General features: G+C 47.1%; 1 protein-coding gene across 1 annotated transcript in view; it reads right to left on the minus strand.

Annotated features, from left to right (window-relative positions):
* Positions 1–845: 845 nt before the first annotated feature.
* Positions 846–12356, minus strand: part of HS3ST3B1 (heparan sulfate-glucosamine 3-sulfotransferase 3B1) — a 53929-nt gene continuing 42418 nt past the window's right edge. Inside the window, exon 2 of the mRNA XM_004375968.2 lies at positions 846–5403. Within this exon, the coding sequence (XP_004376025.1) occupies positions 4785–5403 (619 nt within the window). The 3' untranslated portion in view covers positions 846–4784. The remainder of the gene's footprint in view (positions 5404–12356) is intronic.

The following is a 12356-nucleotide window of genomic DNA, read 5'->3' on the forward strand; positions in this document are numbered from 1 at the left end:
TCCCTAGCCACACCCGTCATTGCTCCATGAGCTCATGAACAAAGTAGCCATAGTGGCAGGAATGGAGGTTATGCATGGACGCAGCAACATGGACTTCCACTCACCAAGGCCGACTTGGATACAGCCACTGTTGAGTGTCCAATCTGCCAGCAGCAGAGACCAACAATGAGTAGCCAATATGGCACCATCCCTCAAGGTGATCAGCCAGCAACCTGGTGGCTAGTTGATTACACTGGACCACTTCCACTGTGGAAAGGACAGTGGTTGGTTCTTACCAGAATAGACAATTACTGAGGATATGGATTTGCCTTCCCTGCACTCAATGCTTCTGCCCAAACTACCATCCATGGACTTACAGAATGCCTTATCTACCGTCATGGTATCCCATACAGCATCACCTTGGATCAAGGGACTCACTTCACAGCAAGTGAAGTGTAGTAATGGGTTCATGCTCATGGAATTCACTGGTCTTACCATGTTCCACATTATCCTGAAGCAGCTGGCTTGACAGAATGATGAAATGGCCTTCTAAAGACACAATTACGGCACCAACTAGGTGGCAATACCTTGTAGGGTTGGGGCCCAGGAGGCTGTATATACTCTAAACCAGCGTCCAATATATGGTGCTGTTTCTCCCATAGCCAGGATTCATGGGTCCAGGAATCAAAGTGTGGAAATGGGAGTGGTAACACTGTTACCCCGAGTGACCCACTGGCAAAATTTTTGCTTCCCGTCCCCGCAACCCTATGCTCCGCAGATCTAGAGATCTTAGTTCCAAAGGAAGGAATGCTCCCACCTCAAGGCACATCACTGATTCCCTTGAACTGGAAATTAAGAATGCCACTTGGCCACTATGGGCTCCTTATGCCTCTGGATCAACAGGCAAAAATGCGAGTTACCATACTGGCTGGTGTAATTGATCCTGATTACCAAGTGGAAACCGGACTGATATTCAACAGTGGATGTAAAGAAGAGTATGTCTGGAATGCAGGAGATCTCTTAGGACGCCTCTTAGTACTACCAGACCCTGTGATTAAAGTCAATGGAAAACTACAGCAACCCAATTCCAACATGACTACTAATGGCTCAGACCCTTCAGGAATGAAGGTTTGGGTCACCCCACAAGGCAAAGAACCATGACCAGCTGAGGGGCTTGCTAAAGGTAAAGGCAATACGGAATGGGTGGTGGAAGAAGGTTGTTCCAAATACTAGCTATAACCACGTGACCAGTTGCTGAAACAAGGACTGTAACTGCTATGAATATAAGTATAAAAAAAGCCCACCCCCAATTCTTGTGGATTGGTTGATGATAGTCATTTCTGGATTGGATCCTTCAAATTTGAAAGACGTAAGTGAATGTGTGTGCATACACACTTAGTTATTGAATACAATATTTCTACCCTGCCCATCTGCAATATATAAATGAAAAGTGCCTACAGGTTGGTAAAATATATTTTATTTGTTCATACAAAGAAACAGTATGAATTACCAGAATTTCATTTTCCTAGAAACATCTTTCTCTGTGTAAAATTAATTTGTGTTATACATAGGACAAAATACTTGTTTTAATTTTTTTTGTACATATTGGCTATTCTAACATCCAGGTTATAGAAAGACACACTGCTAGAATTTGCACAGTATTTCATATTACTGGGCTGAATGAAACTCAGTCATAAATTAATGTTATGAAAGTGAAAAAGAAATCTAACCACACCTTTACTTTTTATGGATCATCCTTCTTGATAAACTAAAAAGAAAAATGACATCGACTTCTGTGTCAGCATTTTAGATACATACCAAGTGTTTCTGGTTTATTGGAACCTTCTATTTTCCTTTCTTACAAAAATATCCCGGCAGGATCTGAAATGTGTTTCTCCAAAAGGTCTAAAATGCACATCACTAAAAATGACTCCCAAAGATAATCTTATGAAGACAATTTTTCCTCCTCCATTATCAAAGTAAGTATATATTATGCAGTCACTATACCTAAAATACCTAAGTGCCACCTACCAAGTTAACATACTACTGTACAAAGTCAAAGAAAGCCCGTGATAGATAAGAACAATAAAAACCTCCAATTTTTTGTTTTTCATTTTTTTAATGAGGAAAGAAAAAAAACTGGTAGGAATAAAATACTACAATGAGTACCAGAGGTTTTCCCATAAACTGGGAGAAACCCAACACGTGTACTGGGACAATCTGCCAAAATGTGAAATGATGTATGTCTTCTAGCAGCTAAAAAGTATGGTGGCCTTGCAGATTGCAAGGCCAGGAAGAAACCCAAGGCTCAATTTTACGTGTTGCATAACTTCTCCAGGGAAAAGATATGGGGACTCAGGCTCTGTAATAACTGTCCCATGATAAGGTGTCACCAGGGGGCAGATGCTATGTCAGGACCAGTCAGAAACATAAGCTAGCAGACCCTTATGAAGAGACGCACATGGTATTTGATTTATTTGTATTACATAGAAAAATTTGTTTTACTCCATCAGTGCTAATTATTGACATCTGTTTGGATTCGAGGATTTGACCCAGGAAAGAATTTTGACCCAGTTCAGTGTTCATAACTAAATGATCCTTCTCTATCTGAACATTTCCTGTTTCAGTTTTATTTTAAGTCAAGGAACAAACAACTTAATCGAAACTTGTTTAGCGTGGGAGGAGGGCAGGGACCTGAGGGGAAGGAAAAGCTCTGTCTGGTTTGCCCTCCCGCTTGGTTGCACGCCCTTCTCTTCCATTTTCTGCAGTTCTACAGGCCGTGCAAGTGGCCAGAAGGTGGACGTGGCAGGACTAGGTGGAGGACTTGGATGTTGATTTTTACGTTAAGTAATTTTATGCTGTAACTGAAAAGAGCTGTTCTTAGTTTTCTTTCAAATCAGCCTTCCAACAGGAAAAAAACATGTCCAACTGGCTCTTCTACAGACATCTTTGATACCCAAGCAGCAAGGGGGAGAACCATGCTATGACTGTGCTTTTCCAAAGCTGCAGGTTCTGCACTACTTGGCAGAGTCAGTAAGAAAGCTGCGGCATGAATTTTACAACTGGTGAAGGAGGCACGGAGCCCTCAGTGGCCATCCTCCCACAGAGAACCTGCACAACGACAGCTTGGCTGCTAAGCGTAAGCTAGCTGGATCTGGACTACAACTTGTGGGACAATACAAACCAGACTGTCAACAAGACATCCCGTAAAGACCAGTGACGTCTCTGATCAGCTTCTCAAAATGAGTTACCGTTTCTTTCTTCATCTAACAGTTTTCTTACGCTATCAGGCAAGTTATTGTGTACAATGTACAAAAGTTCCTTTATAAATGTAACAACCCAACCATTTTGATGTGATGTATATCGTCCCACATATTCCTTGATGAAACAATTATTTTATGGTTGAGGCATTCTCGCTTAGAAAACTGAGAACAGACTGAATATGTCATTAGGTGATATTGCTATATATCATTACCAACTGTTACTAGCTAGTCATTATCAATGATCCCCAATTGGTCTCTCAACACAGAGGCTTGGGAGAACATCCTGCACCAGCAGTAACAATGCTGGCAAACCCTCTGCCAAGACCTGGCTAAAGCAAGGGGCAGCTGCACAAGTGTCAGGTTCGAGGGCTTACAGACAATATGGGGCCAGCTCTCCCAGCCGCCTTTACAAGGGCCACTCCTGGCTCTGCTGTTTGGCTCTTGGCTGCAGACCATGTTGTCATTCTGCAAGGACCTAGGATTCCCAGGGAAGAAGTTCCAGACACCAAGAAGGGGTGCCAATGATCTCCTCCTCTGCCAGACCACCTGTCATTTTGGGGCCTTTGTTTTTTCTCCCCATTGAGGTTGTCACCCTACTGAGCGTGCCCAGTGAAGGCTGGCTCTGCACCCAGCAGCATCTTGGCAGATGCTGATGGTGTGGGATGCACCTGACCCCTTCGGAGCTTGATGCCCAGCACCCTTGCTTTGTGCCAGAGGCTCTGCTAGCCTGTGGGATTCTTTGGTGTGTCAAAGTAGAACTGTCTTCCCGGAGAACAGAGCGTGGTGGGCTCACAGACAAACTAGAGGAGATCATCTTTATTTCTAAAGAAGCATTTCACACCCGTGACCTGGAAAAGAGGGAGCTCATACTTGCACACACTTCAAGCCGGGAAATGAACCCGGGAATGGGCAGAAGAAGATGCGGGATCATCCTACAAAAGCTACGGTAAGTGGGCCTTGGCAGTCAGATCCCAAAAGGGTATGGGTGTCTCTGCAAAGGCAGTGATTCCTCCATGTGCTGAGTGAACTTGGAAAGAAGCCTAGCTCTGTGGTTTGGCATCTACCTCCTTGGGAATGGTAACACATCAACAAGGGAGCTGCTGCATGAGGTATGACCTGCAGGCACAGCCGTGCGGAGGCAGCTCAGCGCTCCTACAAGGTACACAGGCAGGAGGTGAAATGGAAGCTAGAATCTGAGATCCAAGACACAAGGAGAAGGCAAGTGAAGAGTCCAGATGATGACTGAAGGCTGAATACCCGTAACAACAAAAATCTCCAAGTTGTGCTTTTCTTCGTTTTAAATAGAATGGGCAGGAGAAAATGGAAGCACCATCAAGAACAACAAAATATCAGAGTTAAACACTTTGGAATGTTAACAGATTATGAAGCTAACTCTCTAAAGAGTGTGGCTAGGCAGCTTAGTGAATTAATTGCTTATGAACTAAAAATAAATTATTATAAAATAGATTTCTGTACATTTTACATACATATAATTTCTCTCAATATATAAGCCACATGGTAAGTTACACAGCCTCAATCTGTTCAGTCCCAGCCAAAGTCATGCCCGGTCATCTGGTAGAACTTGAGGTTGAAGGGCCGGTAGAAGTCCCGCAGTCTCCGCACCACCTCCGGGTCTATCTCGGGGTGAGCCCTGCCCTTGGTCTTGCCCAGGCAGTGGGGTTTGCTGCTGCCCTCGGCCTTCTTGAGGCAGGGGAAGCCCTTGGTCTTGTTGAAGTAGAAGTGCTTGTCGGTGATGATCCTCTTGAGGCCCAGGAAGTCCTGCACGCGCCCCAGCTCGCCGGCCGGGTCCCGGATGAGCCGCTCCCCGCTCACGAAGAGCATCTGGCGCAGGGGGAAGTGCAGCAGCCAGTGCTCCAGGTGCTTGGCGTACAGGCCGATCTGGATGGCGCTCCACGACGTGTCGATGAGGCCTGTCGTGCGGTTGCGGAACGTCAAGTTCTCGAAGGTGGGGATGTCGGGACGCTTGGAGAGCGTCTGCGTGTAGTCCGAGATGGCTCTGGTCACGGGGTCGCGCACCACCACGATCAGCTTGGTGTCCCTGGACATGGCCGAGATGCGCGCCGGCGCCTCCCTCGTGACAAAGTAACTGGGCGTCTTCTCCATGGTGATCTGCCCGTCCAGGGTTCTCGGCATCAGGTCCCTGAGAAAAGCAAACAAACCAAACTAGGGTCAGAAGGTGATGACTCTTTGGCCACACATCTCAATGTTAATACTCCCCATCCTGTCCCTTCTTCATAAAAACTATTGGCCAACCAGTGGACTCCAACTCACGGTGATCCCATGTGGGTCAGAGTGAAACTGTGCTCCACAGGGTTTTCAATGGCTGATGTTTTGGAAGTGGATCACTAAACCTTTCTTCTGAGGTGCCTCTGGGTGGACTTTAACCATCAACCTTTGGGTTGGCTGCTGAGCCCATTAACCACTTGCGCTACCCAGGAACTCCTTCTATTACTGGGGACAACTGTAGAAACATGCAAAAAACACATGAGCTTAAAGGTATATCAACATTCCACCTGAAGTCTGGGGCCAGGTACTATGCATCTGAAATGTGAAGACATCTTTGTCCAAGGTGTCAAAAGAACAAGACGTGTTTCTCCAAGACGCTGTTGTAGGTGTCACCTCTCCCTTATTTTTCAGGGGACCCAAGTTTTAAAGACTGCTGATGGCAGAGGTGCCCCAAATGTGTGGTATCCAAAATACGTCTTTGTTTTCCCTTTACGAGCCTTTGGCCCTTGGATTTGTGTCTTCCTAAGGAACAGCATCCGGGGCTCCTGGAGACCATGAGATCTCTCTGTCCTGCCCTCCGATGCTCACCAAGCTGGGGCACACGTGCCTGGGCACTGGAAGAAAATACTCCCCTGGACGTTCATCAGAAAGACTGCTAACAACATGCATACCTGAGAGCAATCAAGCACGCCGCAGCCAAAACCATCAGGTGAAATCAGATGAAGCATCAACTGATGCAAAAAATGCCAAGAGGGAATTAATGAGACTCAACTCTAGGTTTCAAAAAATACCTCAGATTCCATTAAAAAAAAAAGACTTGTATGATACCTATCACAGCATTAATTAAACCAAAGTATGTAAGGTTGGCAGTTTGAACACACCCAGTGGCTCAGCAGGAAGAAAGTCCTGGCTATCAGCTTTTGTAAAGATTATAGCCAAGAAAACTCTATGGAGCAGTTCCACTCTGTAACACATAGAGTCGCCATGAGTCGGAATATGGTTCAACGGCAATGGGCTTGGTTTGTTTTTGGTTTATGTAGACAAACTGAGCTACAGTAGTTAAAGGCCATGATATTTGGACCAAAAAGCAGTTTTGTGGCGGCAATTAGAGCTAAAAATAACATGACTCGATGATGTAAGACCTTGGTTACAAGAAATTAAGTCAAAAGGCACATGAATAGAGCTGGTATTAGAAAACAACAGGTTGCAAATGCAAGTTATTACACAGCTTCTCGTATACAACTATGCAACTGGTGCCATAAAACAGACGGGCAACAAAGTCCTGACCAGAGCTTGGGAGCCTGTTGATGCTGCCAGTCCATTCCATAGGTTTTCAAGGAAGTCCACAGTAACTAATTAGACACCAAGTTTTGCTCACAGATCTGCAGTTTTCCATTAGCCCTGGGATAGACAGAGATTTCTGGTTTATTCCCACATGGGTCCTGCTCTAGGAAATGGAAACAGCAGGAAGAAAGGCCAGCAGGGGGTAAGATGGGAGGATGGGAGAAAAGGAACGCGGAAGCCCGTGGGTCTGGACGAAGGTACACATAGGGGAGGAGTGAAACATAAAAGCAGCTGTGAAAGCAAAAGAAAATACCTACCTAAGGTTCTGCGGCACCTCAGGAGAGAGGAAACTAAGGACAGGGAGCTGGGAGAGTGTCAGGTGAGATGTCCTCCTGGGAAATAGACTCCAGGTGTGTGAAGACAGGGGCTCTATTGACCCCATCGTGGTACAGCCTTACTAGCGAACATGGTGTCTACGCTCATTGCCATCAAGTTGATTCCGACTCATAGCAACCCTATAGGGCAGAGTAGAACCGCCCCTCAGGGTTTCCAAGGCTATAATCTTTACTGAAGCAGACTGCCACATCTTTCTCCCATGGAGCCCCTGGGTGGGTTCAGACTGCTAACCTTTGGGTTAGCAGCTGAGTGCTTAACCACTGCACTACCAAGGCTCCTGTCTGGGACAGTAGTAGGTGTTTAATAAATGGGTGGCATAACTGGTTAATGCACTTGGCTGTTAACCAAAAGGTTGGAGGTTTGAGCCCACCCAGAGGTACCTTGGAAGAACGGTCTGGCAATCTACTTCTGAAAAATCAGCCACTGGAAATCCCGTGGCACACAGTTCTACTCTGACACATACAGGCTTGTCATGAGTTGGAGGTGAGTCAACAGCAACTGGTTTTTTTGTTAATAAATACATGTTGAAAGACTGAATGGATAAGTGGTCTGGCTGATTGGTGAGCTCTGAATGAAAACATTAAAGGGTAAGAATATGGGCTTTGGTGTAAATGGACCTGGGTTCGAGTCCTTTGTCTACCACTTATTAGCTGTGTGACCAGGAAGCAACTTACTTACCCTCTCTGAGCCTCAGTATTCTAACACATAAAACAGTAAGAATTCTACCTCCTTCAGTTGTTAGGAGCCCTGGTGGCATAGTGGTTAACAGCTCGGCTGCTAACCAAGAGGTCAGCAGTTTGAATCCACCAGCCGTTCCTTGGAAACTCTATGGGGGCAGTTCTACCCTGTCTTATAGGGTTGCTATAAAATCAGAATCGACTTGATGGCAACAGGGTCAGTTGTTGTGAAGGTTTGTCATGTTGAAGCAGTTTAGCTTAGCAGTTAAGGAATATGGGCTCAGAAGTCAGACTATCTGGGTTCAAATCCTGGCTCTGCCACTTATAAACTGTGCCATCTTCAACAACTTCCTTAACTTTCCTGGCCTCACTTACAAAAACGGAAATAATCATACTTACCTCATGGGAGTTTAATGAGCATTAAAACAATTAATAATCATAATATGCTTAGAACATCCCTGACATATGGTATGTACTTGACACATAGTAGCTGTTATCATCATTAATATTATTAAAGTGCTCAGCACAGTTTGTGGGACATGGTAGGACCAAAATAGAGAAAGTGTATGCGCTGGTGTGTGTACAAGAAAGAGAGACATGTTAGCTAACTAAGTACCAAGTTTTGGCCTCAGATCTGCAATCTTCCGTTAACTATGGGATAGAGATTTCTGGCTTACTTCCATCTGGGCACAGGAATAAAACAAGATCATTTCCACATCGTTTTGGACCAAATACTTACCTCTCAGTAGGACATTCTAAACTTCCAATTTAAAGCCATCCCTAATCTACTGAGACCACATCTCCTCTACTGAGCACATCTGTAGAAATAATGATATAAACTATTTATCAGGAAAGCAGACAGGGCAGTTCCCTGGAGAGAGCTCCTTCTTCCAAGACCCGGCCAGCATGGAGTTAGAGAAGAATGTGTCTCCCTTAAAGAAGACTTCCTCAGTGGCCCTGGAGCCACCGTCGGCTGACACTAAACCTGGACTGACCCACTTTGCCTATTAACTACTTAGGTTAATGCAGCAGCAGCAGCAGGCTACTGTGATGGTGGATTAAAGAGAGCCCTGGTGCTCAGCTTATTTTGCATTTCACTCAACAGCAGGTCAAGTTCGATAATTCCAAGTCATTTTCCTGTGTTACATCATCTGCAACTGGACAACCAACAAGAGATTAGTCTTCAGAATCAAGGTGCCATCACTGAGATTCTCGGAATTCCCACACCCAAGGTTCCTCAGGGCCATTGCAGGAGGTGTGGTTTTGGGGTCTGTCCTCAGAGACTCAACCTGGCCTAGCATGGGCTCACTGGGTTGGACTCTCAGCGCCACCAGTGACAAGGTGTTTGACCCTGGGAAGGGCACTCCACCTTTCCGTGCCCCCATTTTCTCTACTGAACAATGAGAAACACAATGACAAACCACCTCATCCAGGGAGCCAATCTGTGCACAGCGCTCGGCCTAAACCTGGCCCTGATCGGAGCTAGGAAAATGTTATCAATTATCTTCTGTTGACAGGACTTTGGCAAGGCTGTAAGGAAGCCAAGGTTTGCACACAGGGGACTTGTCACTCACTTGGTTCCACCCCACAAAGGAGCGAAAGGGAAGGCTCAGCTCCTGCAAGAGGGAAAGGAACAAAAGTGTTGGATTCCACTCTCAGCCTGTCTGGGCTCTGAACATTGCTGCCTGCCTTTCCTCAGCGCCCTTACAGGAGAGCCTAATGGGCACACCCAAAACAGCTGAGGAGGCAACTGCCAATATGAAACCCCATAATAAAGCACTAGTTGCTTCCAGTCAACTCATGGCAACCCCACGTGTGTGAGTGCAGAACTGTTCTCCACAGCGTTTTCAAAAGCTGATTTTTCAGAAGTAGATCACCAGGCCTTTCTTCCAAGGCACCCCTGGGTGGACTCAAACATGGAACCTTTCAGTCAGCAGCTGAAGGCATTTACCATTTGTACTATCCAGGGACTCCAAGGAAAGCAGAGAGCTACACTACACTCAAGTCCAAAGTCAAAGCCTCCTCAGCCACAAGTAAGGACTCCTTGAGCTGTGAGCAGCTTACTGTGCTTGGCTGCCCTCAGGTCACTTAACTGTTCTGGGGTTTGTACAGATGTGTGGGAAATCACTCAAGGGACCTCAGGACTTTATCTCCTTGTCAAAATAATGGAGATGGCAGAGGGACTGACGTGGTAAAGGGACTCTCTGCCCTTGTCCATCGTGGGCTCCAGAGTCACTCCCCCCGCCACGTGCGCTTGGCTGCAGACCTAATGCAATGAGTGGCTGATGGGTTAGAAGCACAACTGGGTTCTCCATCATTCGGCAAACGTCTCCTGAGCCCTTGCCACGGAGTCCCTTGGGGGTGCAAACAGTTATAGTGCTTGCTAGTAACTGAAAGGTTGGTTGACAGTTTGAGTCCACCCAGAGGCACCTTGGAAGAAAGACCTGGTGATCTACTTCCAAAAAAAAAGAGCCACTGAAAACTTCACAGAGCACAGTTCTACTCTGACAAGCATAGGGTCACTGGGAGTCGGAATCGATTCAATGGCAGCTGGTGGTGATGAAGCCCTCTCCGTAGGTGGCCAGAGCACATCTGTGGTGGGCACTGGGTTCCCAGAGCACCCCTGTGAAGCCACCGAGCGGGGAACGCAGCAGTGCCCGAGAAGGCTGTGGAGGGCCCCTGGCACATCCAGGCAGTTACAGGTAAGTCTCCAGTCTCCTCTCGAGCTGCTCTTCTCCAATCACTGCCCCACCTCCGCCACCCACTCCCGGAGCAAAGCCCTTTTCATTCGCTTTGTGGGCCTACCTTCCCTTGCAGAGCAAAGCTCTTCCCCTTGCCTTCGCCAGCCCAGGTTCTCCTGCCCTCCCCCTCAGACACCTCTCTGGACACAGCAGTGGCTCAGAGACAGAAGAAAGGATGAGAAGGTGGCCAAGGGCGAAGCTCCCCTCACCCGGGCCCTGCGTGCCCAGCCCAGCTACGCCCGCAGCTGCCCCAGCCCATTACACAGGGTAATTGGGCTTCTCATTATGAAAGCCAGTTTCTCAAACTGATAGTCACAACTAATAATTATATAGCGTCGGAGCTGCCAAGGACACTTTCACATGCGTTATCTGATTGACTCCCTCTCGGCCAGGCTTTGAGGTGGGTACTGTAATCCTCAACGGAAAAATGCAGAAACTGAGGCTGAAAGACAGAGGGTGACCTGCCTGCAGGTCGGAGTCGGGACTTGGAGGCTCTCTCTGATGCTTCTCTTTTCACCACGTCACACCCTCTGTCCCACAACCCTCCTTTGTTTCTTCTGAATAGGACCGAGAAACAGCACTACACGCTGGGCCTCACCTTAAATGGGCATCGTGTTTTTTTCTATCATAGATTGGGATCTTAATAGTAGGTATTTCAGTGCTAGAATGAGGTGACTGCTGGTAATAATTGTTCAAATGTGAGTCAGATTTTTAAACAATGAACCTCTGGTTCACATTCTCGGCTGTTAGCTGCATTCTATGGGGCCTGGAAGTAACAGCTAGTCTCTGCCAGCAGCCCCCAGCCCCCCTCCTAGGCAGGGAGGAGGGGATGCCTCCTTAGCAAGGAAAAGTCTAGCACAGATCACCAATAAAGGCTTGTGAAGCTAATGTGGCTGAACAGCATCTCCAGTCCAAGCCTGCTGTCCTTAGTTGCCACTGAGTTAGCCCTGACTCACTGCGACCCCACACACAACAGGAGTAAACACTGCCCAGTCTGTGCCATCCCCATGATCAGAACCGGACTGTTGTGATCCACAGGGTCTCCACTGGCTGATTTTCAAAAGTAGATTGTCAGGCCTTTCTTCCCAGTCTATCTTAGTCTGGAAGCTCAGATGAAACCTGTTCAGCTTCATAGCAACATGCAAGCCTCCACTGACAGACAGGTGGTGGCTGTGCTTGAGGTGCACTGGAGTCGAATCCATGTCTCCCAGATGGAAGGTAAAAAGTCTACCACTGAACCACCACCTGCCCCCTAGCCCAAGCCTAAGGTGAAATGCTTACAACCCATAAGAAGTGTCCCTTAGGAGACACTAAGCAATTGTGAGCCAGCTGGTGACTGCAGTATGACACCCACGACAGAAAGCCTGAGGGGTGGACCAGTCCCTCACTGAGCCCTATGGGGAGCCAGGCTCGTCACCACATTAAGGCCTGGGATTACAAGGATAACGAGCTCCCAGGAGCACCAGGAGCCTGGATGCCAGGAGGGTTTGGAGGGGGTGTCTCATGCCTACAAGAAAGTTCTGCTCCACCTCTATGGCTGTTGTTTCATCCCTGGGTACACATTAGAATCCCCCAAGCTGTCTTAAAAGCTAGTGAGCAGCCATCTAAGATGCATCAATTGGTCCCAACCCACCTGGGGCAAAGGAAAATGAAGAACACCAAAGACACAAGGAAAGTATTAGCCCAAGAGACAAACGGGCCACATAAACCAGAGACTTCATCAGCCTGAGACCAGAAGAACTAGATGGTGCCCAGCTACCACCAATGAC

This window comes from Trichechus manatus, unplaced genomic scaffold (genome assembly GCF_000243295.1).
Source record: "Trichechus manatus latirostris isolate Lorelei unplaced genomic scaffold, TriManLat1.0 scaffold00040, whole genome shotgun sequence".
Classification (NCBI taxonomy): Eukaryota; Metazoa; Chordata; class Mammalia; order Sirenia; family Trichechidae; genus Trichechus; species Trichechus manatus.